The sequence below is a fragment of the Centroberyx affinis genome, unplaced genomic scaffold, assembly GCF_046629955.1.
Source record: "Centroberyx affinis isolate AG114_WGS23_722 - 3 ecotype Tasmania unplaced genomic scaffold, CSIRO-AGI_Caff_v1 ptg001278l_1, whole genome shotgun sequence".
Classification (NCBI taxonomy): Eukaryota; Metazoa; Chordata; class Actinopteri; order Beryciformes; family Berycidae; genus Centroberyx; species Centroberyx affinis.
Genome location: NW_027279787.1, coordinates 152,484 through 178,768, shown reverse-complemented (window position 1 = coordinate 178,768; position 26,285 = coordinate 152,484). Strand labels below are relative to the sequence as shown.

The 26,285-nt window shown below is 41.7% G+C and overlaps 2 protein-coding genes across 2 annotated transcripts; both read right to left on the bottom strand.

The window, feature by feature from the left end:
- Positions 1-2,900: 2,900 nt before the first annotated feature.
- On the bottom strand, positions 2,901-8,131 carry LOC139648971 (gap junction delta-3 protein-like). The gene is made up of 3 exons (XM_071525247.1): positions 7,929-8,131; positions 6,657-6,814; positions 2,901-6,375 (listed from the first exon to the last, which is right to left on the bottom strand). Exon 3 carries the CDS (start codon positions 6,131-6,133, stop codon positions 5,264-5,266), a length of 870 nt encoding a protein of 289 aa, XP_071381348.1. The 5' UTR covers positions 6,134-6,375; positions 6,657-6,814; positions 7,929-8,131; the 3' UTR covers positions 2,901-5,263.
- Positions 8,132-9,090: 959 nt separating this feature from the next.
- On the bottom strand, positions 9,091-25,535 carry top2a (DNA topoisomerase II alpha). Its single transcript, XM_071525246.1, has 35 exons — positions 25,397-25,535; positions 24,663-24,809; positions 24,326-24,416; positions 24,138-24,201; positions 23,848-23,993; positions 23,565-23,662; positions 23,258-23,470; positions 22,372-22,545; positions 21,920-22,021; positions 21,614-21,751; positions 21,375-21,513; positions 21,109-21,266; positions 20,551-20,676; positions 20,195-20,305; positions 19,517-19,622; positions 19,265-19,374; positions 18,826-18,918; positions 18,603-18,717; positions 18,358-18,479; positions 17,847-17,995; positions 16,756-16,987; positions 16,508-16,642; positions 15,962-16,162; positions 15,564-15,759; positions 15,175-15,266; positions 14,922-15,065; positions 14,598-14,681; positions 13,914-14,123; positions 13,384-13,504; positions 12,748-12,906; positions 11,879-12,059; positions 11,667-11,719; positions 11,445-11,564; positions 10,116-10,354; positions 9,091-9,518 (listed from the first exon to the last, which is right to left on the bottom strand). The coding sequence occupies exons 1-35, from the start codon at positions 25,418-25,420 to the stop codon at positions 9,369-9,371; spliced, it is 4,743 nt and encodes a 1,580-aa protein (XP_071381347.1). The 5' UTR covers positions 25,421-25,535; the 3' UTR covers positions 9,091-9,368.
- Positions 25,536-26,285: the final 750 nt, after the last annotated feature.

Genomic DNA, 26,285 nt, shown 5'->3' with positions numbered 1-26,285 from the left:
GGAGAGGGTCTTATGGGTCACAGTTATATAACCGGGCCGGAATATTCCCTACACTTCCCATCATGCACTGCACACGCATACCAAGTCACACGGCTGAGAAGGTGAGAAGCGGGGGGGGGGGGGGGGGGGGGGGTCAAGAAGGTCAGGAACCCGATGACCCGCAAAGTCGCTTTCGATCACACACACCACATTGCACGCCCATGTCCCAGTTTTATTTCACAGTATGAATATAAGGGCGGTTTATTCAAACTCTGGAGCGTTTAACTCCTTAGTTTGGTTTGTTTTGGCAGGTGAGAACGAAGCCATTTAAAGTCGGGTGGCACCACAATCCTCTTCCAAGTCAACTGCAGTGCGATTCCTTAGGAGTGAAGTAATCCGAAGAAACTCCAGGAAAAAAACCCAAAACACAAGCAGACCTGGGCCAATTTGAAATTCTTCTTCTCAAAGTTTGTTGTAGGCAACCTGAAGTGTCATGTGGGTGGGGTTTGCCTTTTAGTAGTTATCATTCACATTCATATTTTAGTGGCTTTCAGACAACATTATCTGATTGTATGAAAATCGCCTGGTGCTAAATATCATGTGACAAGCTCTACCCAGGGCAAAAACAACACTGCAAAACAAGAACAAGTATTTGCAAAAAGCATTTGGCCCAGGTCTGATAAGGAGACAGATGTTGACATCTGATATCCCACAGTTCCTCATGCTTGGAAAGCCTTGCATAACAAAATGAAGCAAGGGCAAACCGCAGTCTGGACTGATGCTCATTTTCAGATATTTCTTCATGTGTTCTTAACTGGTATGAACACCAGAGAAGGTACACTACCAGTCAAAAGTTTGGACACACCTGACTGAATGTACAATGTTTTTCAGTATCGTAAAGCCGTTGTGTGAAACGTGTGAACAACAGTAAAAATACAGAAAAATGCGCGAGTCGAAACTTTTGACTGGTAGTGTAAATTACAGCAAAGATCTCATTAAAGAAGTCCATGATGCTTAGCTAAAGTTACACTATCCCCTCAATTTTGTGGGATGACAGGTCCAATAAACAAGCTACTTACTGCTTGTAAGTTTGGACACACCACATTTTTCTTTATTTTTACTAGTTTCCACATTTTAGAATAATAGTAAAGGCATCAAAACTATGAAATAACACAAATGGAATTATGCAGTGACCAAAAAAGTGTTAAATCAAAACTATCTTATATTTTAGATTCTTTAAAGTAGCAGCCCTTTGCCTTGATGGAAAGGCATAGGATCTTCACTATTTATATTTGTCTAAGAAACAAATTTCAAGCATTTAAGCATAGTGCATTCAATCAGATGTGTCTACACTTTTGACTGGTGGTGTAAATGAACCAAATACAAAGAGTAAACTTTTACACTCTGGTTTGGACCAAAGAAAGCAAACTGTCTGCCTGGTTAACTGCCATATACTGTGATGAAAATGTATATACAGGTGGGTGTGCAATATCTGGATACTGAGTGTGTACAGCCAACAGTCAATGTACAGAATCTTCACAGCCTCTTTAAAAAGACATGTATGTGTTTTTTCCCCCTTGGAAACAGAAAGCACCTTGTCAATTACTATCCGCCCATGACTTGGCAGAATGTGAGACGCACCGAGGAAATGATTTCCAGTCATGTGGAGCTGTCAGTCAGCCGGTCGAGGCGCGTCCTGAGAGAGCGTGCATGGAGGGGACAGGGGACACAGGTGGGGCGTGGGGAGCCCCCGAAGTGTCTCTTTCAGGGGGAGGGAGGGTCGAGGGAGTGGGAGGGGGGAGGGGGGGCGGCGAGGAGAAACATGTTCCCATCTCCTCCTCCTCCGCGTTGGTGTGAAGGGAGTCGCTGAAAACAGATGACCTACATTCTCCATGAGACAGACTCGAGCAGCGGAGGCCCCACCGGATTCACGAAAGACAGAGTGATGTGGAGAGGGAGAGAGAGAGAGAGAGAGGTAGAAAGAGGAGAAACAGACAGACTTTCTGGTTGACATTTAAGACAGATAGGGAAAGGTAGAGGCGCAGACAGACGGAGGAAAGGGGAAAAGTTTTGACAGTAATCCTCTTCGACTCTTCCTCCTCTCCCTCTCCACTGAGAGACAGAGCGGTTATATAAAACACATCTACAATTCTGTTCTATGCACATCAAAGAGCCAGCACCGCTTTGCAATCTGCATATATGCTGCGTCCAGGGAACAGTGGGAGGGGTGTGTGTGCTGTGTGTATGTGTATGTGTATGTATGTGTGTGTGTGCTATATGGAGGAATGTTTGAGTCAAAAATAAGCTTCTTTGGAGAATGTTTAGATGACTTTTTGTTTAGATGAGGGACTTGGAACTGCAGCTGCTTAAGTCTTCAAAAGACAACCTAATGTTTTTTTTTCTTTGTTCATCATCTGCGAGCGCTCTCATCACTGCAGTAATCATTAAAACCAAAGAACCATTCAGTTTAATTTACATGGCGCTATAACCCTTTTCAAGGTGTAATGGGCTCCGCGAGACATTACAGTGGTTCAGTCTGAATCGTCCCGACAGACGAGAAGCGATGCTAAGAGGTGCTATACATGAATTAGCAGCGGTGTTATGTGTTATGTAATGGGTCTGGAGCAATCAAGAATAAAGCCGCCCCTGAGTTTTGGTAATGACTTGAAAGCTCGGATGCTGTCATTTGAATTATGTGGCCGCAGATGAAGCTGTGTTGCTGAGTGTGAGAGCTTAATGATTCAAGCGAGCGATGGTTGTCTGTTGCACTGCTGCCATCTACTGGTCACTGAGTGAGCTTTAAACAAGGAGGCAGGGGGAGGAGCAGGTGGTATACAAGACTGTTTGTTCAGATTTGGTGTTGGGATCAATTTATTTCAGTCAACTCAGGAAGAGTTTTTTTAATCAATATTTAGAAAAAAAAAAAAGATTCTTACAGGAAATGGATATTGTGTCAATTGCAAATTTCATTTCACATGATTTACATGATTTTATATTTTCATGTTTGGCTGCAGTATTTATAATGGCTTCTTTGGCAGTTGGCAGATTGAATTTGTGAGATAAATGTAAACGTAGGCTCTCCGCTCAATTTGCTTCTTTTTTCTTTTTTTTTACAAAAACAAAACTATACAGGAATACAGGAATGTATCTGACATGTCTATCAGAGATCAATAGGAGAATAGTGACATGCATTTGGGCCCCTTGGTTACTCTTATAATTCTGGATGTGACATGACTCACTGACTGTGAGGTTAAAGTGCAGATTGCTAACTTTAATTTCAGGGAACTCAAGGTATTCAGCCATATTAGATGAATAATGAAATTATTTTCCCAAAGATGTCATTAAGAAAATTAGTAGGGAAGTTGTGCAGGTGAAGAATGATGATTCGAGGCTGGTTTGATAACTCTGATACTTGTTTACTCACATTCCTTTATCCAGCCATGTGCATCATGACAGCTTCATTCCCACATAGAGACACTGAGGCCTAAAACTGCTGAATAGAGAGCCTGACAATAACTTAAGCATCTGGTGACGTTAATGGGTTGATGATTTCACATTGCACAGCACAAATCATGAAGGGCATCCTAAAACATGAACAAACACATCCATATTTCTCTCACTGTTCATTTGACGAGGTTTAGAATTCAACTTAAAGTTCAATGTCTTTGACATAGTCATTGTTTCTTTCCAGATCCCAAATTCTGGGAAACAAACCAAAACAAAATAAAGTATGTTGCTGTCTTAATATTTATACAACTCCTTGGATTAGGGAGTGAAGTCATAGTGTGTTGATAGTGTGCAGTTATTGAGTTATTGACGTTCTGAACAGCAGCAATAAAACACTGCATGTGTTGTGATAGTCACTCCTACATTGGCCAGTGTTAGGTCATGGTGGCACATACAGCACTCAGTCAGAAAGATGTCTGATAAATGACTGACAGAACAGAAAGCAAAACTACTTTACTGAGGTCTGAAGAAGTTCAGGAGAGGCCTGCGTCTTGCCAAACTATCAAAGACAAATGAGAACAAGGCCATTTATTTTGATAACAGATGAGCTAATTCCTTGGCAGAACTGGATTGTATATTTTTATACCAAAAAAGACATGAGATGAACTTTAATCATGTGTTCTTGAACATCTAAAATGGATAAGGCAAAACCTTGTACATACAGGGTGAAAGACAAGCAGCTGCATGATCAGTTGGTCAAGTGGAATTAAACAGCCACAATAGATTTGAAAAATGCTGCCGAGCCTGTTTCTGTACTTTAGGGACTTTAACGTTCAGTCTGACGGATTAAATGTTGAAATGCTATAGCCATGAAACTGATCACACCCATCACACTCTCTCACACAAATGGAAGCAAGAGTTTTTGAATTATTCCCATTTAACATGCACTTACAAAGAGAAGGAATTAAAATAAGCATTATACTCCAGCAGAAATATCCATTAGAGAAGTGCCATTAGAAAGTACAGGTTATGTCAGCAGTTAGACATAATGAAATGTGATAATGTTCATTTACTGAAATGTAAAGCACCAGCAGAAAACATATTGCCCTCATTTATAAAAGTTAGTGAGTCATGATTTATAAAAAATCTTTAAAATCATCAGTGTAAAATAACTGTCTCTAATTTTCTGTAATACACCAAAAACTACTACTAATCTTTATCACTATCCAATGAAAGGACGTTATTAATAATTAAAAAAATGTTTCCAATCCCCTTCATTGAAATCAGATGAGATGATGGAATCTAATATGACAATTTAAGAATGAGGCCCAATGTGAGATGCCTCTCAGTGTGATAAAGCCTAATACTTTTTGCTCCCTGCTGCAGTCCAGCCTCCTGCTTCTGTGTCTCTCCCTGCTCACTTTCCTGTCTCCTCACTTTAAACACCACTCACACACTTAAGGAGGGAAGGCTGTCTGCTCTCCTTAAAACACAAGAAAATGGAGCCATTGTTATCATTGTTACATGATATCAAGTGACTTTCTTTTGTTTTGTTCCTAAGCTGTTTTGTGTTCTTGTAATGAAATATCAGACCAAACAGGTCTCTTTCCTGTCTTCCATGCGTCTGCCTTATCATCTCCATCAGGCTTGTTCTGACTTCCTCGCTGTGCGACTGTCTCACACGCATTTCCTCATGATGTCTCCGTTGACAGCAGGCTAGTGAAATGATTTTAAACTGAAATGGCACACACAAATTATCAGTATTGTCCCTATAGCAAGCAGCATTCAAAGCAAAATGAAGATACTGTGTCAGATTGCAGTTTGAATCGAGGCCCTTTCACACCATGAGTGTCCTGCTGCTCAGGTATTTGCCGCTCCTTTGCTTGTGGCTGAAGCTGGAGACTTTCCTGCTGCTGCCGCTCCTCACCGACCCTCCCTTCAGCCGCACGCTGCCGGGCACGCTCTCTGACATCGTCCTCCCTCGTGGTTTTTCATCTTCCTCCGCTTCGTCCTGCTTGAGGTTGTGCAGGTTCTGGCACACGCAAGCGTGCTCCCCCCGGTGTAAATGCCTCCGCCTCGGGCAAAACCACTTCAGGGAGGCGTAGCAGAGCTCGGCGAAGCTGGAGATGGCCGCCACCACCCCGACGACGAAGTAGAAGCAGAGGAAGATGGTTTTCTCTGCGGGGCGCGAGGTGAAGCAGTCCACCGTGTAAGGGCAAGGGAAGCGGCTGCAGGGGAACTGGGCCTCCACCTTGAAGCCGTACAGCCACCACTGGCCCACCAGAAAGCCGACCTCCACCACCATGCGGAAGGCCACGTTCACGATGTAGAGCCTCCTCATGTGCAGCTCTTGCCTGTAGTCCTGGGTGCTCATCTGGCTGAACCTGGAGCTGCTCTTCTTCTTGTTATGGTGGTGCATGGCGTACATGAGGAAGAGCAGGGAGGGCGTGGAGATGAGGACGATGTGAAACACCCAGAATCGGTACTGGGAGATGGGGAAGGCCATGTCGTAGCACACCTGCTTGCAGCCCGGCTGGAGGGTGTTACAGGCGAACTCCTCCTGCTCGTCCTCAAACATGTCGCTGGCCACGGTTCCCAGGATCAGTATCCTGAAGACCAGCATGATAAAGAGCCAGAAGCGACCCAGCATCGGCGAGTGGGCCTGCAGGTTGTCAAAGAGCCCGCCGAGGAAGCCCCACTCCCCCATGATGGCAGCGCTGTGACCGGGATGAACTGTTGGATCTCTGGGGGTTTATCCGCTGGAAGTCCACCTGTCTGTCTCCGATCAGATGCTCTCTCTGGTCCTCAGTCCATTTTTAGCATCATATTCTCTCCACTTTAAAGTCCCAGGACATTACAGTCTAAACAGGTGAATTTGCAGGTCAAAGGTCAAAGGTTGGCCCTTAGTTTATGTTCAGAAAGTGGAGAAGGGGATCGCGTTCCAATGACCTGAAACAAAAAAAGATCAATACATGAAACGATGATTGTGCAACCTCGAGTCACTGTGATTTAAGCATAACACCTAAGCAATAAAACAAAATGACAAACTTAAAAATGTATGAATGACTAATTTTTTTTTCTTTCGATTTCATTTACCAGATGAGTCATGAATTGCTTCGTTGTTTAAGGAGACAGTGAAGGAAAAGCCTATAGAGTTAAATTCCAAAATTAGAACAAAAAAAACAAAAAACAAAACTGACACCAAAGAAAAACTCAATCCAAGTCAGTACCTGTTCATGTAGAGTCTTTCAGCCCCAAGTGCTAACTGTCAATGGTCAGTCTGTCAAATGATCCTCATGAATTAACCGCTCCTGTCTGCATGTGATCTTTAAAGTCACAATGAAGCCACAATTTGAGATCATCTTGCTTCCTTAATGCGATGTTATTCCTGTTGGAACAAGATATTGGGGTGGGAGGCATCATTCAAAAGTCCAAACCAATGAGATATCAAGGAGACAAAGGAAGTTTTATCTGATCAAAAATCAAAGTTCAATTCTTTATTGCCATTTCAGCTTGACTGACTGGAATTGGCTTTGGCAAGCTCACTTAAAACAGACATAGGGACAAGAAAGGTTAAAAATAAACCAGAAGTAAAACTCATAGAATGCAAAGTAAGACATGAGGTAGAAGCAATAAAATACCATAAACAAAATGAAATACCACAACTAAAATACCATAAACTAAAAGATATGTACCATGGGGATAAAAACACCCACAATGCCCGTCATATTGCACACTTAGATCTGACAAAGTGTCTGTAGTGCCTCAGCAGATGAGTTAAGCAGGCGGACGGCTTCTGGATAAGTGTTATTTCAGAACCTAGAAGTTCTGGTCTTAATGCTACTGAGTCTTTTAAAAGGTAGGAAATTAAAAAGCTGCTTGGCCGGGTGAGAGAAGTCCTTAAGGATTTTAAGGCTCTTCCTTTGTGGTCTGGTTTGGTTGATTTCAAAGATCACATCCAATAAATCTGTGATGGTTTTATTGTTGGAATTTTTATGTCACATACTGGTACATAATAAAGTCACCACTAAACATTGTATGGCCAGGCAGTAAAATTAATGAGATTTTGATATACAAATACAATTGACAAACAATTTTTTGTTTTGTTTTTTTGGCATAAATTGTCAAATAGATGTAATGACAGTTAGAATGAGGTAAAAAGGCAAAAAAAAAGAAGTCATTTTTCATTTCAGTAACTTTAAAGGATTGGCTAGAGAAGAAATTTGATCAACACATTCTTGATTTCCTGAAGTTATAGATTTTTTTTTACATATGTTATAATGCATAAAAGACAAAATGTCACACTTGTCCACACATATGAACTACACTGTCAGAGCACCACATACAACTTTCTTCTACACTCTCTGGTTCATCAACAAGCTGCTGCTTGTGGAAGCAGGCTGGCTGGTTGAGCTGCTCTCCGCTCTACTGAAGGATACATCAGACATGTACCATTGGTGACAAGATGACGAAACATGCTCAGCCTGAGGCGGTTCATGTACCTGATGAAATCTCAACATGCGCAACCTAATCCCTCTGATGAGGATTAAAGATCCCGTCTTGGCTCTTTGTTCGCTTTGTCTTCTTTTCGCACCGAGGGATCCTCAGACGAACTGAAGAAAAGTCTGAAACAAAAAAAAAGACAAAAAACCATCCATTCAAGCTGTGATGCCCATGTCTATACCAGCTTGCTTAGGGTCCTCTGTTTCTCCAAATGGCATGAGTTTAGGGTTTGGTAGGGCTTAATGATTGAGAGGGCGGCAACGGTAAGGAAATTCCTGCTGTGTCCTAATCTGTGGCTATCAAGAGACCCAAACAAAACCGATGTTTACTCAAGAGGGGCGAGCTCTTGATGAGCACTTGAAAGCGCTTCCTTAATGGCAGGAAGGATCTCAGTTATAAGCTGTGCCGTCATAACCCCAGTCTCTCAGGTCATGAGGGCCAACACGCCGACATCAACCAGTGGACACAATGTGCTGCAATGTGACGACCTGATAATTTATCTTTGCGCAAAGCATCTCAGCGTCAGTGTTTCAAAGAGATTCATTTTTTTACATTTGTAATAAAATTGTGGTTTGATTGCCTCCCCATGGTTAATACTTGGCAGGACATTGGGACCAGTTCAACAAGATATTGAATGCTTACACCCAAAGTCTGAATGCTGCACTGAAAAAAACTAAAAAGAAAAAAGATTTTAACTGTTTGGTTTAGACTCATGGTCAAACATCCTACTCCTATTTCTAGATACTGTAAGTAGACAAACTGTTTTATGAATCAAGACAAAAGATACTCTGAAGGATTGATTTGGTTATGCAAACAATTTGAAGTGAAAATATTTAAATTTCAGCCAACAGCACCAACTGTAATGAAAGTGTTACTTACCCAACTGGATAACCCAATATGACCTATTCCCAGTTACAGCACAGTATTTCTACAATACGTTAGGATGAAGCTCCTCCCTAAAACATTTGAATAGAGGACTTGCCTGCTAACAGTGTGTGGCTGGTGTTCATGTCTAGTCTAGCAGGAGCATCAAACTAGACGCTGTATTTCAGAAGACTTTAGCCCTAAAGCAAGTACTTTGCAAGTCCAACCACACTGCACAAATAATACAATATAAACAAATAACTTTATTTCACAAAAGAACATACAACAGACATCCATTGAAATATTTACAAGACAAAACAAGAATAAAGGATTAGAAAAGTTTTACAATAAACCTCAATTTGATTATTATAATTTTTTTTAAGTATTACACTATAAAATCAATGTAAGCCTTGAGTGTAAATGCAGTCTGCTTCAAGTGTTACGAGGAAAGCCATGGTAACTATATGGCACTAAGTACATACAACTTAATAAAAGACAGGTCTTTAACACTAACTCTAAATAAATGAACACATGGGGGACTGGACTGACTTGGTGCTTAGATAATCCACTAAAAATCAAAAGTCTTCATCAGAGTCAGAGTCCAGAGCGTAGGTTACAGGTTTCCTGGCTCGTGACGGCTTCTCCCTCTGAGCCACGGCTGCAGGAGCTGCAGCTTCCTGGTCTGACAACTGGAAGCTGTCGTCCTCGTCCCACCTCTTGGTTTTCTACAAGGACAGAAACAGAAAATTAATGGAAAACATGTTTTAAGAAGTATTATAGTGACTGCTGCAAATGCTGCATTTGGCATCACAATTATTATTTGGAGGAAAAGGGAAAGGGAATGTGAAAACAAACCCCATGCCAAGTAAAATATCTCTGCCCCTTTGGTTTATGAAATCTTTTCAAAACCCACTGGATAAACACAAAAATGCATGGTGGTCAATCTGAAAACAAGGCTGATTTTCTTAGTTCCTGAAAAGAGAGATAGTTTTTCACCTGACAGCGATTATATAAAATACCTAAATAAATGAAAACCACCAATGGAAAAAAACCCTGACACCTACTGTTATAAAATGATTACCAACATGAAAGTCAAGCACAATACAATATCAGGAGGCCTTGTAAGACCTTTCCTTACAAAACGGCTGCATTTTTGAGGACCAAATCATCTACGGTTTTGAAAAACAGACTGAGGAATGTCAGGCAGTAAAATCTTTCCAAAAATCAATAGTGTTTTGAAATGAAACCCTTATACTCTTCAACTGCCTACATGTCACCAAACACACACAAGTCTAGAATCAGAGCCTGGTCAAAAAACCGACCTTGCTGGCGACAGTCGTTTTGCCCTTGATGCGGGACATGAGGTTGTCGGAGCCGCTGTCCGAGTCGTCGCTGTCCACAGCCTGTTTCCGTTTGAGAGCGGGCTTCTCCTTGACCACTGGGGCTTTAACTTCGCCCTCCGAGTCACTGGAGTCAAATGAAGGAACCTTCTTCTTGGTGGCAGTTTTAGAGGCAGGTTTGGGCTTGGACAGGGCATCCAGGATGGACGGCTGCTTTACATCTATGGGAGTCACAGGGTTAGGAGTCAGAAACTAATTTTGAAACCAGTATCTCATTACAGTATGTTTTTGGCTTCTTGTAAACAAATTATGCTATAAAAGGTTACATTTGATTTAATTTCACTTTTTTCCAATGTCCTCCAGCCCACATGGGCTTACTAAACTTTTCCACACATCAGGTTGCAGTTTGAATATGAAAAAAAAAACATATTCCTAAATGAAATTAGATATCACACAAAGTGTGTTAATGGTTTTCCCATGTTTTACAGATTAAGAATGTCACAGAGAATCCACCTTTTCTAAAGCTAATGGTATTTGACCTAACCTCAACTGTGAAAAAAAGATCTGATCTTTGGCTTGTGGAAGTTTTCTGTGACATACAGTACGAATCACATTTAGCTGTTCTTATTAGGGGTCCCTGATGAACTGTGACCATTTTGAAGTTTCATGAAAAGTAAATCAACACTAAATCACACAGTGCAGAAAACTCAAAGCAGGTGTTTCACATCATCTGTCAATGGCAAAATACCTGAATGTCATCACTGATTGGGGTGTGGCCAGACCTTTTCAACTCACAGAGAGCAGTGCAGCAGCAGTTTTCTGGCCCATGTGACTTACTATTGTTTTACTTGTTAATGGAGAGTACTACAATGTTCTATAAAGTGATTAGCACTGTCAGTCTGTCAATCATAGGCTGCAGTATCACAATACTTCTCCCTTTAGTTATTTTCTCCTCAGTAACCCTGTAATAGGAGTTCAGCTCAGTAAAGTGTCTGCCTCTCGTGTGGAAAGTTGTGGGTTCAAATCCAGACTTGTCCTTTCTAAAGTCATTAGTCATCAATGACAAATAATAGAAAGTTTGGCCGTTGTGAACAACTCCAGCAATGTAGTTGCAATGAAAAGATTAACTTGACAGAAGTCACGGGCCAACACAAAAGCCGGTGTTAGTTTGATCTTCACAACATGTCAGTTTTTGTGTGTGTCTTTCTACCTTCTGTAATGTTTTGTCTATCTGTCTGTCTTATCAAATTGTGCTTGGACCCTGCAATTGCCGCTTGCGGCTATATTTACAATTATGGCCCGTTTCAATACCTGCAGCCTTCTTCCTGGCCACAGGGGGTTTCTTGGCAGCAGCAGGTTTCTTGGGTGCAGCCTCTTTGGCCTTGGACTTGGCTGGAGGCTTGGATGCAACCACCTGATCATCAGACTGAGCTGCAAGAACAAGTTCAACACAGAGCTCATAATTAAATCTCAGATCCTCGCCCTAACATTTCACAAGCTCAACACATGAGGGCATCCAGGGAAAATACTTACAACTGGATTTGCTTTCTTTCACTGTTTTCACGCTGCTCTTTGCCACTTTCTTCCTGCATAAGATAGAAGTTTGACAGTTAGATTTAATGTAAAGCAAAAACATCGGACTGAAAATTTGATAAATTAATCTGTGCTGTTTAATTGGCCATGATGTCAAAGCAGACAGCTTTATGCACCAAGTATGCCGTCCTCGGCTTCATACTCGGACTCACGTGGGCGCTGGAGCTTTAGGAGGCGGGGCTGGGGAGTCCATGTCGCTGTCAGTCACGGCGCTGGGCTCAGGGGCGAAGCTGGTGTCGTCATCACTGATGACCGCTTTCCTTTTTGGAGCATCCTTCTTCCCCCAATCATCAAACTCGTCTTCACTGCTGGACATACTATACTTCAGCGCACCTTAGGAAATGGGCAACAGGATGGGTTGGATTAGCACTGTTGAATGTTTCTGTCTTCCTAACATCCTTACAAGTGCACGCAAACAAAATGTTACTGTTGTTAATTACTATGGGAATTAGTTTCGTAGTCACCCTCTACTTTTATTTTTATAGCAATTAGAACCAGATGTTTGTTTTACTAGAGCATTTCCGCATTTTCTGTCAGTAATCAAACAGCTGGAGCAAAGTACAATTAGGGGTGAAGTGAGGAAAGAGAGCCAATTAGCCTTAGGAAATGAGTTTTATCAGTGTTTGGTTTAAACTCCCTTACATTGTTGGAGTGATTACATCTTGTCTCACGGGATATGCAAGGCAGCGGTTTATATTAATGTTCTGTCTGTGAAGGCTCCAGTATGTAAAGTTTATTACATTCATTTAGCACCGTCATAGGCTGGGGCTGACACCCGAGAACGATCAGATATTTGATTAAACAAACGTAAAGCTCAAACTAAAGGCGCACATTCCCCTGCCATCAGTTAGAGGATCTGACTGTGACTGTGGCAATTTGAATCTCAGCTGTCAGATGAGGTAGGATCCCGAAGGGGGAACTGGATCATTTCAGCAGTAGAGACTAGATAAATAAAATGACAATAGATACAATGGTCAAACTGTCAGTGATGACAGTAGTCAGGGTCAGCTAGCAGCCTCACTTTTAGTTTTGCGCTCAGTCTTCTCCCTGGGGGCAACCACCTCCTCCTCTTCCTCCATCTCCCTGTCGGACCAAGACTCCTCGTCCGAAGATGCGTTCTTCTTGGACCGCTTCGTCACAGGCTTGAACTGAAGGGTGGTCTGCTTGCCTGTCTTTGATACTGTTGTAGAGAAATGTGTTTGTGGTGTTATGTTCAATAAAAATGCATCGCAAAATTCATTACAATAGATCAGGGTCAATAGGTCATTATCCTGTTATTATTAAATATTATCAATGATTTTAAAAGTAAAAATATTTTGCTGCATTTTTTGCATCTCATCTCAACATCTTGAATATTTTTAACTACAGCAGACGCTCTAACTTACAGGAAACGTTTCAATATATGGTGTAAACTAAAATATATTATACATTATATAAGATAAATTGTGCAGTCTACAAGGTTATCTGATGCATGTGTGCTCATAAAAACAGCACAAGGCCCATAACACTTAATGGCGAATGCATAAATACAGGGCAGATTTTTTGTCAAAACCAATCATCAAAAGGAGATTTTCAGGCACCACTGACTGAACTTAAAATATCAACGGCTAATGGAACTGCATCTTCAAGTGTTGTTAGAGTAATATGTCATCCTCACCTTTTTCCTTGGCCGGGGCTTTAGTTTTCTTGTTCAGCCGTGCGGCCAAACCCATCTCCTCAGCTGGCTCTGCATTCTCTCCATCTTCTCCAAACTCCATCTTCATCACCACATCTTCACTCTAAGATCAGAGAAAGATGGTTTTTATGCTTACAATTCAAATATATCAACATTTATTGGCACATCACCATGGCTACACAATTATCACGTAAAATGGCATATCACAATTTTTATTTCTGTATTAAACAAATGTAGAATACTGACACATCAGCAGTATTTAAATAATTGGAATGTCTGCTTTAGTTTAAAATGGTCAAGATGCTGATATAAAATGCAAAAAGTGTAGAAAATAATTTGTTCCTCAGCTCGTCAAGACTAATAATCAATTGTGATTAATAATCAGGATAACAATGTCTAACAAAATAATCAGATTGGTTCTTTATCCAAAATCATATGTACAAGTGACACTATAAATTAAAACAATCAGAGTCTAGTGTGATCTATATAAATATATATAAAGAAAGCCAGACCTTGATCTTCTTGCCCCTCTTGGCCTCTCCCTTAGTAAGGCCAGCCTTCTTGTTGGCGTCGGCCTTCATGGTGCTGGTGATGCGCGGGATGACGCGGCGACCCTGCGGTGTGGGCATGGTCTCCTGCTTCACCTTCACCACTTTGCTCTTGCCACCCTTCCCCTTTACAGCGGGCATGGCGGCATTCTCCCTTTCTTTCTCCTCTATGCGCTGAAGACAAGAAGGAGAGAGATGAAGGAGATTCAGGATGGAATTCAGGTTTCTGCATGTTTCCCCATTTCAAAATGTCATACTTTTTCCAGACAGATTTGGAGATTTTGGTCAGTGTTCAATATGATGCATGCTAATGGTGCCTGTCAATTAGGCCATATTACTCTATAGCTGAAGCTATGGTGGTAAAAGCTGACAACGTGAAATGACTGTAGGTGACTGGCTATATTGAAAAGGTGTAGACATATGTGTATCAAGAAAGAACAACCATATTGTCCAGACTTTTACAGACATTTTGAGCAATTCACATTTTTTTTTGCAAGACCTGGAAATGCTAAAATAAATTGTCCATGTCTCCAGACCTGCGGAGGAACCTGGTGAAACAGGAGGGACTGAAGAGCTGAAGCAAAGTTTTGCAGAATGTATACGGGGCATAAAAAGTGACTTTAGTGTTGATAGGTAAAGGCCCATTACCTCCAGTTCCTCAGAGAAAGCAGCCAGGTCTTCCTTCCACAGGTCAGATGGACTCTTCTTCTTTAGGGTGTTCAGCTCCGTCAACTACAGGACAGCGGTTGGGTCAGAAATGAGCAAGATGTACCCAAGATAGACCAATTCATCAAATCAACAAAACTCACACAAGTCAGTTTACCTGGCAGTTTAAAAAAAAACAAGCACTGAATCATAACATCTTAACATCCTGATGGAATGTAGCCCACTCTAGGAGCATCACCAATCTGCCATTTCAGTCTTTCATTTTAAGAGATATGATAAGTCAGTAAGACTGGATGAGTACCAGACCTTAGCGTCCCTCTGCTTGCACAGCTCATCTTTCTTCTCTTTGGTCAGGTACCACATGGGCATACTGAGCAGGTAGTTGTAGTCTGGCCCGCTGGTGTCCTCCTTCTCCTCCTCCCCCTCTCCCTCCTCCATCTCCTCCTCATTCTGAGAGCAGGAACAGAAATATACAATGTTATTTGTTCAGGTGGAAGCTGATCTTCTGCAAAGCCGTTTCAATCATAGCAAAACCAGGAAACTATTCATGGTGTCCTACCTTCTCTTGAGCCTGTTTCCAAGCTTTGACTGGGTCAGAGTCATAGCCCATCTGCTGCAGCATGCGAATCAGCTCCTTCTTTGGCTTGTTCTCTGGAGGTGAACAGACAGATCACATGTTTTTGAGCAAAGAAAGTCAAAATGCATTCTCTGGCTGCATGATTATGGCTACAATGCTAATCATAATCAATTTTCTAGATATTATGATTGCAATTACTAATCTTAATGATTTTGGGAACAAATAGATGTTCTAAAACAAATGTTTCAATATAGCTGATATGCAAATATTCAACAATTATTAATTGTGGACACAATTGTGGCTTTCTTTTTAAACTATAGCAGTGTTTGCTTCAACTAGAAGTCATAACTAGTTTGGAATGAGCCACGAACCGATGACCAAGGTTCCCTGGATCTTCTCCAGGATGAAGCGGGCCTGATTGGTGAGCTTGGCACTCTCTGCCGCCAGCATGCCAATCAACCAATCCTTCCTCAGCACATAGTACTTCATCCTCAACTCAAAGAAGTCCTTCAGGATGTCCTGCACCAACTCATACTTCCTCAGGCTGCCCACATGGTCAAACAGCACCTAAAACAACAATGACGAGTCTCAGGTTGAGAACGGTTTGAAGAAATGTTACTCTTTAACAAAGCTAGTCGCAAGTAAAGTCCACCAATGTTTCTTCACATCCTTTTGCTGTGCTTCATCAAAATGCACTAGAGTAGAAGTTCTTAGATTCTACCATTTTGATGCATCAAATCAATATGTGGACGTGTGGGGCAGCCATTACCATAGAATTGCAGGTGAGCGGGTTCTGCAGCTTGAAGACTTTGTGGAGGCCAGCAGCCTCCGCTTCCCTCAGCTTCTCCTCCGTCATCTTGACCACAAAGCGCACGGTGGTGTCGGTGTGGTACTCCTTGTAGTCTGTGATCAGAGCTGGGACCTTTTCTGTGCCATTCAGCATGGGCTCCAGCACGTTCTCCTTGTAGGGCTAGACCACAGAGGAGAGGATGAAATGGACATGGAGTAAAGAGATAATAGGATCGGTCTCAAACAGTAGTTTAATAAACGAAAAAATATGAGTTTCGTTTGATATGGCGTGTATTTCAGAATCAGAATCAGCTTTATTGGCCAAGTATGTACACATACAAGGAATTTGACTCCGGTTTTTCGTTGCTCTCAATGTACTTACACAGAATAAATATACAGCTAAAAACAAGGACAACAAGATGAACAGAGGTAAACCTAAACATTATTATTTAACAAACAGCATATGATGAATGATTGAATGAACTCAACAGATCCCTAAGAAGAAGGGTAAGGCTTTAGTGCTAACCTGTGTCCAGGTTTTGACAGGCAATTCAGAGATCTCGATGGTGGTGGAGTCAATGATGGCAACTTCTCCGCTGTTCATGTACTGGTTGGCCATCAGCTGGTCAATGGTGCCCTTGAAGCCTTTGTAGTTTGGAAGCTGCAGGAGAAAAAACAAGAATATTTTAGTGTCTTTGTCACTGGTTCTGCACATCCTGAAGACACAAGATAAAATACAATCAGAAACCAACAGCAGCCATTTCCTTTCCTCACCATGGGCAGCGGCTCCTCCCCGTTGAGCATACGGTGGAGGTTGTTGACGATCTCTCGGACATCGTAGTTGGGGAGCTTGCAGGCCCAGCCTGTGCCGATGCCATCAGCACCGTTCACCAGGACAATGGGGATGATGGGGATGTACCACTCCGGCTCCACACGCTGGTTGTCATCATAGTTGTACTTGAGCAGGTTGTCATCCACAGGAGGGAAGACGAGCCGAGCCAGAGAGCTGCAGGGACGGAAATTTGGGCGAAAATCTTGAGTGAATCACTGACTAGGTCAAGCACTAATGGCGTTTTAACCGCTGTTAATATTCTACAATTCCTTACTGTATTTGTTGCTTTAAATCCATTTATGATTCACATAGCTGCAGGTTACTGTTTTCTACAGATTACATAATTATATTTTATATTATTATTAGATTATTTCTGCTAACGTATGCAAATTCACATTTTGAATAATCAAATTGATGTTCACATTTAACTGCATAATAATATAAGGTATGATAAAAATGTAATTATGAAATAATATTCTGATCTAATTTTGTGAGAAGTTTTAATTAGTATTTGCTTTTGATCATGAATTTAGAGAACAAAATTGTGTATCACGATAACTTAATATCATTTTTTTTTCTTTTTCAATGTTGTATCATGTACTTTAATGATTGTTGGAGCATGTCAGGCAAGACAAATTTCGGTGAGAACGGACAATAAAGTATTATCTCATCATTTCAACATATAATCCTATTGAACGATGATAAATGATAATATTGAATTCCAAACCTTACTGTCTTGACTGAATGCTGATAATGGCAGGGTAACATGACAACTAAGCCATAATCATTTTAAAGCTGAAAATCATTCATCATTAAGACTGAGTGGTTGTGTACAACCACAAAAAGTCACAGGTCACGTGCCTCAAATGAACAATATTTTTTCCATACTTTTAAAGACTTCTTGTGCAATTCCAAATGTTTCAAGACCTGAAAATTCAAAAATGTATTTTCCATACTTGCATACATAATTCTCCAGACCTATGTTGGAAGCCTGCAACTTTCTATTATTTTCAGTTGATATGAGGCTGCTGACCTGAGCATGGTGAAGATGTATCGAGGGCTGGCGGAGTCTTTGCCGCCGTGCAGCCTGGTTCCAAACTGACCCAGAGGCTGCAGCAGGTTCAAGTTGTTGCTTCCCACAAAGTTCTGGGCCAAACCAACAATGGTCATCATCAGAGAGACCTGGGAAAAAAAACACAGAGGGCACAGAGAGTTGAGAAGATAAAATCTACAGTATTAACAAAACTGCTATGGGTGTGTAGAATGGGCAGTATAGGCAAGTTTAGCATGAACATTTGGTCTGATATAAATTGAGCAGAATACAATCCAAGTCAAATAAAAGGGAAGAGCAAAGTAAAAATGTTCAATATAAACGCAACAATAGGTAGTAGTCTAATGTCAAACCAGCAGGCTAATGGGCCAATCCTGTTTAAATGTTGACTAAACAAAGCGAAGAAAGCTATTTACAGAATATGCCACAAGATCCTTCATTACCAGTTTAAAATCACTAAAAGGCCAGCTCTTTCAGTTCAGAATCATCTCACCTCTCCATGGTGGTAGGCTGACATTTCAGCCACGGAGCCAGCCAGCTGAGCCACCTTCACCTCCCGCTTGTCATTCCTCTTGAAGCAAGAGAACAGCACCTTCCTCTGGCCTGGCTTCATACCTGAGATACACAAAAAATACATGCACGCAGACAGAATAAATGCAAAGCCACTCTCTACACCTAACATACATTAGCATTTAATGTCATGCATTTGTTCCTGATGATTGTAATTGTACCACGCACCATCCACCAGGCAGGGGATCGACCTCTCATTGTCAGAGTTGGAGAAGAGCACCAGCTCCTTGTTGACGAAGTCATTGTAGGAGAGAGACGTGGTGGCCTGACCATACAGGTACTCCTGTGCAGAGAGCACAACAAATACAATGAAACCTAAGAGGAAAGCGTAACGGAGCACACACTTAACCTTCAACGGTTTGGACGCCGTATGAGGTCATTAATGATGTACCTCGGGCAGGTTGTGCTCCCTGCGCTGGCGCCTGTTGGTCATGAAGTTGGTCAGCCACTCTTTGCGCTCTTCCACCTTCTTCTTGCTAAAGGCCTGGCCGAGGGAAAAAAGATATAAAAATGAGATATGGGCATACAAATCGCTGACTCAAAAGGCAAATATCCAGGCAAAAGCTCATATTATATCCCAATTCTACACAATATGTTAGAAGCACTCATTTTGTCATTAAGAGACAATAATGAATGAATAATGTTGAGGCACTGTGGCCCCAATTGGTTGCTTGTAATTTTAGTCAGGAATTACAACTTATTCTACTGTTGCACTCATGGCAAATTGCCCTGCATAAGAACATCAGCCAAATGCCTAAAATACATTTTATAAAGTTAAGAGTTTTATAAATTTAAGAGCTAGGAGTCTTGATGGCTGGAAAAGGTCTTACCAGGGTGATAGCCTCATCGTCTTCAGGTCCGGAGTACTTGAATGGAATACGATGTCTCTGCATATCAGAGAAATACTCCTTGGCTTCCTGCGATGTGCTAGTTCCCAAACCTGGATGGACATAAGCCAAGGGAGAGACCCCATCAAATATAGTAATCTGCTGACAGACTCAACACTGAGGATATAAAAGGCCAGGTATGATGTGGTGGCTTACTTGTTCTGCCTTACTACCACACAGGGGTTCGAGACAAACCTTTGTAGTATTTTATTTTCCAAGATTTTAAGTTGGGCTGGTCGTCCTTCCATTTGTTGAATTCAGGGATGCTGTAGAAAGACAGCTGCGTTTTCTTGAGAGAGGCCTAAATAGAATAAATAAAAAATAAATTTGCGTCATTATTGCATGTATTTTCTACTTGTCATTTTGGTGGTTGCCATATGCGACACAAAAAGATGTTCAAAGCAGGGATATGATGTGACCAGCATAAAAAAGGAATTGTGAAAAGGTTCAGTTTTTTTTTGTTTTTAGATATGAATGGTAGGATTGTCCCACAAAAATTAGGAAAGGCTGCATCCCTTTCAGAAGCCATTCAGTTCTGAGCGTTTCAGTGTTTTGTCACCAGATGGCGGTCTTGTTGCATATTCAGACAGACTCCTAAGTATGTTTGGGTTTCCATTAAGGCCGGAAATCAACTTTAATCCACACTGTCTGATAAATGCCCAAATTCACCAGCTACTTCCACTCGTTTTCCAGCCAATTAAATTATATACAACAGAACAGGACCTCTGAATGAAAGCTGGTTCCTTGTCAGTGGCTGCCAACTTATCAGCCACAGCCAAAACTTCACCAGCACATTGCAGGGGTTAATATCTCTCCCTAGTCTCTATTGCAGACTTTTGGTGGGTTTGCTGTAAACTAGCGGGGGCCGGGTACCTTGATGATGGGGGTGATGAACTCTTCCAGGAAGTTGTGGCGCAGCAAAGATGGCCAGTTGTGGTGGATGAAGTTGATCAGCAGTCCCTTGATGTGGGAGCCATCTTGATCCTATTGGAATCACAAAAATAGTCAAGTTACAACTTAAAAATGTAAAGTGGACAACTATTGTCAACCTCAATGCTAGGTAATAATGAATGAAAAGCAGAGTTTATAGTGTTTTTTTTTTTTTTTTTTTTTACAGAATGCATAATAAGGAATAGTAAAATAGATAAAAAAAGGAGATATAAATTGGAAACAGTCAAAAGAAAAGTGGCTAAAAATTACTAAAATAGATAAATAGGCTGCAAGAGTACCTGATCTGTCATGATCATGAGCTTGCCGTAGCGCAGGCTCTTCAGGGACTCTGGGTCGCTATAGTTCTTCTTGTACTGGAGGCCCAGGATTTTGATGAGGTTGTTGATCTCTGCATTCTCCATAATCTGACAGGGGGAGCCAAACAATTTCCACTCTCGGTTGCTTGCTAAACTATAACATTAACAGTGCAGTTTCCCATCCCCCCAAACAGACAGACAAATCCAGTACAAAAATCAATTGCACCTATTACTGCCTCAACTTCCAAATATGCTGTCAGAATGATTATGGAGTCTAATGATGGCTGGCTCTTTGGTTGAACCCATTCTACAGGGGGGATAATACGGCATTCTTCTTTTAGCTTTTATTGTAGTGTTTTGTTATGATGCTCATTGTGCCTCTGATCTGTTGCTGCTGTAATAATTGTCATTTCCCTTCAGAATAAATACAGTACGGTCCATCTATCTGGTCCTCCTGGCCCCTGCCACAGTGCAATATGCATCCGCATAACCAGGCAGCTGCCATCTAAGCACTTTGTTTGTTGTGTTGGAGGGTCTAACCTGTTTGTGCGAAGCCTCCCGGACGTTGAGCATTTTCCCCCTAAGAGGAAAGACCCCATAGCGGTCCCTGCCCACCACACCCAGCCCAGACACAGCCAGTGTCTTGGCTGAGTCTCCCTCGGTGAGGATCAGCGTGCAGCCTGTGGAGTTCTTACCACCTGCCAAAGGACATGGTTATCACAGGATGCTTGTCAGTTATTTTCCCTCTGATAAGGCTAGAACGTATTTACAGGAAAAACGTCCAAAAAGAGCTTGGTGTACAATACCTGCATCGTTGGCGTCATCCAGTTTTGGCACTCCTTTGATTTTTGTGTGTTTGACAGCCGAGCACTTCTTGTTGAGCTGCGACTGAGCCTTGAACTTCACCCAGTTCATGATGCTCTCCACAATCCCGCAGGAGGTGGTCTGAAGAGAACAACAAAAGAGAAAATGAGGAACTAGTATGCTCAATTCAATTACGGCTCAGAGTGCATGTCTGTAGTGTGAGTTGGTTGTTAATTTGCACCTGTTTAATGAACTTGTCACTGAGAGAACATTTGGAACCAAAGTTCTTCTGCTGCAGAGTCATGTTCTCTTTGGTCTGGGAGTCGAAGGTGGGGTTCTCAATCAGGCAATTGACAAAAAGCCACAGGTGGTTCTTCACCTGGATGGAGAAGAAGTGGAACATATAGCATTCTGCTAACAGAGACACCATTTACAACATTTTCCATTCTACTACTCAGTACAGTTCCAGCATTTACGGTGGCACCGGTGCAGCTGGTGTAGTTGAGCAAAAGGAACTAGATCTGAGTTTTCAAGAAGGGAACTGTACCTGGAACGGCTTGACGACCACCCCAGCCTTGTTCTTCTTCTTCACCACCTCAATGAGCTTGGTCACCACCTGGTCGGCCACGTAGTCAGTGTGCCTCCCTCCCTGGGGTCCAGAAGACAAACTTAAGATCCCATTCACAGAACACTCTCATAAATCTTCATCATAGTGACACAAAGTGGCTGGGACAGCAGCCAAACTTGAACTTTGCTGCCAAAAGGAACACGGCCTGCTAATTCAGTCAATCCCAAAATGCTTTATAGCTGCTCTGTGATGTAAATTCAAAACAAGGCTGTCAAAATGGAACAAAATGAAAATTGGTTCTCAGTATTCCTACAGGCTACAGACCCAATTACATTCTTCATTATTGTGGCACGGAGGTCATGACTACCTACTTTTTGTTACATAAATGCACTACAGTATATCTAAGTATATCTAATACACTGTGACATTACCTTGGTGGTGGCAATACTATTGACAAAGCTGACTTGCTGGAAGCCCTTCTCGCTCATGGTGAGGCAGACCTCCCAGCGCTCGTTGACCACCTCGTGGACCACAGTGAGGGGCCCGCCCAGCTCGTCCACCTTGTCCTTCAAGTACATGTCCACGTAGCTACGGAAACCAGTCACCTGGGGTACAAGAGGAGGGGGTGTCTTAGCAATGCGTCTTCACAAGATTAACCCCCTACACACTGACGCAATGACTGCATCTCAAACTATAAATAATAGCTAGATAATAATATAAAACTTTATTTGTATAGCACTAAAAAAAACATTAAAAAAACAGCTTACAGTGCTTAAACTTAAATGAAACTGTATTATCATGAAATAAGATTAAAAGAAAGAACACAGAGACAACACAAGACAATATAATGGTAAATTTAAGAGACGAGATTTAAAATATGATACAGATTCTGCTATCCTGAGTAGAACTGGAGTGATGAGATTTTGCCTGTTCGTGCCAGTTAAAATCCTAGCTGCCATGTTTTGTACGAGCTGTAGACTGATGCCAGAATAAAGAGAGTTACAGTAGTCTAAATGTGAAGAAATAAAAGCATGAATGACTATCTCACCAGATTACTAAATGATTTTTTTTTTTTTTGTAATTTTAGACATGGTTCTTAGCTGAAGGAAGCAAGACTGCACAATTTTCTTTACCTATATAACAAAGCTCAGTTCAGCATCAAAAATTACACCCAAATTTCTGGCAGCTGGCTTCATGTTGGCTGATTATCAAGTTCATTATGAATCTGGTTAAAGATATTACAAGATAGTTGATGGATGGATGAAAGAATGACAGGCAGAAAGAGAGACAGAAAAACAAAATGGCATGTTAACTTACCGGCAGCCTCTTGCCATTAAAGAACACGCGGACACCCTTGGTGGCCCCGGCGATGTCATAGGCCCGCCGGGTCATGAGAGCCACTGTGTCCTTGTCCAGGATGCTCATCTTGAACTTGGTCAGATCTGGCTTGAAGGTGATGCAGGTGAATTCCTCTCCGTCGAACGGTTTGATGTTAGAATCCCCGGCCCTGCCCATGTTGTCATACCAGGTCTGTGGGGAACATGGGCACACTGTAAGTTGGGGTTAAGCCCTTAAAGGTTAGGATGATTAGAAAGGAACAGTTGCGGTTCAGTCTCCTTCCCACCTGCTTGAAGTTCCTCTTAGATTCCTTACAGGCCGTCTCTACAGTGAACTTGGTGCTGAAGATGTTGCAAAGCTTAGCGCCATATCCATTACGTCCACCTAGAGAGCAAGCATTTCGATGAAGATACTAGTTACGTTTCTATAAAAAGCAGTTTTCTGGGAGTTTTATGCAAATCCCCGAATGCGTCTTTAAATACCTCATTGTATGTGTATATGTGTAGTGTAAATCAGGCTTTACCAATGAAACTGAAGTGAGCCCACTGATTTCCCCTAAGTAGTCTTACCAGTGACTTTCTTCTCGTCATCATCGTAGTTGCTTGAGGTGAGGAGTTGTCCGAAGATGAGGGCAGGCACATAGACCTTCTCCACCTTGTGCTCCACCACAGGGATACCCTTCCCATTATTCCACACACTGATAATGTTGTTTTCACTGGAGAAAAAAAAAGCACACACTCATCATGTGCTATTGTGATAACACTGAAGATAGTTAACCATTTGTAAGCAAAGGGACACGGAGGCAGGCTGAAAATAAATTTTGAGATTTTAAATGGGTGCACAATGCTATCATACTCACACATCAATGTTGACCTTGATGCAGGACATGCTACTATCCCTCTGCTTGTTATCCGCAGCATTCACTGTCGGGAGAGTAACAAATAAAAAAGCTGCTTCATAGTCTGGTAGGTTCACTATAAGATGGCTAGCATTTTGCCTTTTAATCTCATACACAATTCAACACAATGACAGGTGTTTTCTACTCACCAAGGATCTCATCAAAGATCTTGTAGAGCCCCGGTACAAACGTCACATCACGGCAGTTCAGTCCTTCATCCTCATCATACACCCACATTTGCTAAGAAGAGAAATCAACTGAGTGATTACAAACATCATGCATACATGTGTGGAATATGAACCATTCATGTTATTCCTCCCAAGTGACATCTCTCAACACTGCAGTAAGAGCATAATTCTCCAGGGAAATATCCACCTAACACTAACACTGCACCTGTGATTTTCACCCATGAACTAAAAGCAATAAAAGGTGATTTAATGTAGCCATCAATTTCAGAGACACAGACATTGCTGTCTGGGTTCTTACCTGAGTGACAGGCTCCACAGAGCCAATGTAGGTGTCCGGTCGGAGCAGAATGTGCTCCAGCTGGGTCTTCTTCTGGTAGATCCTCTCCACCGACAGCCGCTTAGGATCCTTCTTCGTCTTCTCCACCAGCTTGTTCTCGAACAAGCTCTGTTGCAAACAAACAAAACAGGGTTTCCTTTTGTCTCTTAAATTGCAGTCAAGGTGGGATCCTATTCGTGTTACAGCTGCCTCCATACATAACGGCCAAGATCTGCCATAACATAATGTCAGATTTAAAGAAGTAGTTCCCCAGGATTGGTCAAGAAAGGTGTTAAAGCATCTAACGTTAAGTTCATCTGAATGTAGGTATGTGTGCAACACCGTGACCGAAGTAACGTTAAGACGGCTAGCTTTATATTGGAAGGCATGCACTAATTTTAACCGTTTCTCAAACTTTTGTGAGGCACACAAACGTTAATGTTACTTCCCGTAACGTTAATCCCCATGTTTTGTTCGCAACGTGCGTCTACGTTAGGTTAGTCACTATTTGTCAAACATTGTCAGATGTTTGCATGAACAATAACATCAGTGCAAATTAATTTCATGTTTTAACACTATACGCCGTAAATATCGTTAGTTTGTGTTGCTAAATCTGCTCGTTAGTAGCCAGAGTTAGCTAATTTAGCTAAAAGATAGTCGTTGCTAAGAAGTTTTGCGGTAGTTGGCATTAACAGTATAAACCCGAGTGACAGTACCTTCAGCGGTTCAGCCTTAGCCATTCTTCTTATGTTTATTGTCGAAACCCCGGTACTTGAAATACAGACTATAACGTTAAGTACTATATTTTCTCTGGCTAACTAAACCCTAATAACTGTGGACTGCTAACGTTAGTAGCTACACTGTTCTCCCTGGTTTGAAAATTCGAAAGTCGGGCAAGTCTTCACGCGCCAACTAAATGGACCAATCAAACGAAGTCCCTCTTGGTTTTTCCATCCAATGGGAAACTCAGACACCAATAAATCCCGCCTTTTCCAGTTAAACAGCAAATCACCGACGTTATAACAGAACAGAAGTCCGCCCACTTTATGTTTGTCGCTCAATCAGCTTCCCCTAACATCCAAGACCGCCCCGTCCTTTGATAAAGTCATTTTTAGTCGGATCAGTCATTTGTTGTATTTATGCAAAACTTAATATGCCAAATAAAATTCATGCTGCAAGAAAGGCATTATTATTATAACGACGTTATGTTTCTAATGGTTTCTCTAGGTAGCCTCATCAACTCAACTAGAATACACAAGGTCTCGTGCACGTGCATACGAGCACGCGCTAATGTCTTTTTGCCAGTCGGATAGAACGTGTGCTGGGAAAGTTAGTTTAATTGCCATGAAATAATATATAACTGGGATATTTTGAGGGCAAGTGACGAAAATCGCAATATGGTATTTTGTTAGAGGTCTGCACATTCTTCAAAAAAAAAAAAAAAAAGATAGACTGCAAAGCGGAAACATTTGGCACTGATTGTCCATGTACCAAAATGGCAATCAAAAGACCATGAAATGCTATCGACCTATTGCATTTCAGCAAAATTCTCTCTCTCTCTCTGTTTCACTTACCCTCACCCCCTCCTCATCACACTCACACACA

Excerpts from the sequence above, each read along its gene's own strand:
- LOC139648971 (XM_071525247.1), bottom strand. The coding sequence starts at position 6,133 with ATGGGGGAGTGGGGCTTCCTCGGCGGGCTCTTTGACAACCTGCAGGCC.
- top2a (XM_071525246.1), bottom strand. The coding sequence starts at position 25,420 with ATGGCTAAGGCTGAACCGCTGAAG. Across the intron at positions 22,022-22,371 it reads ATAGTATTGCCACCACCAAG|GGAGGGAGGCACACTGACTA; the intron begins GTAATGTCACAG and ends TCTGGACCCCAG. Across the intron at positions 20,677-21,108 it reads GGGAGGCTTCGCACAAACAG|ATTATGGAGAATGCAGAGAT; the intron begins GTTAGACCCTCC and ends TCCCCCTGTCAG.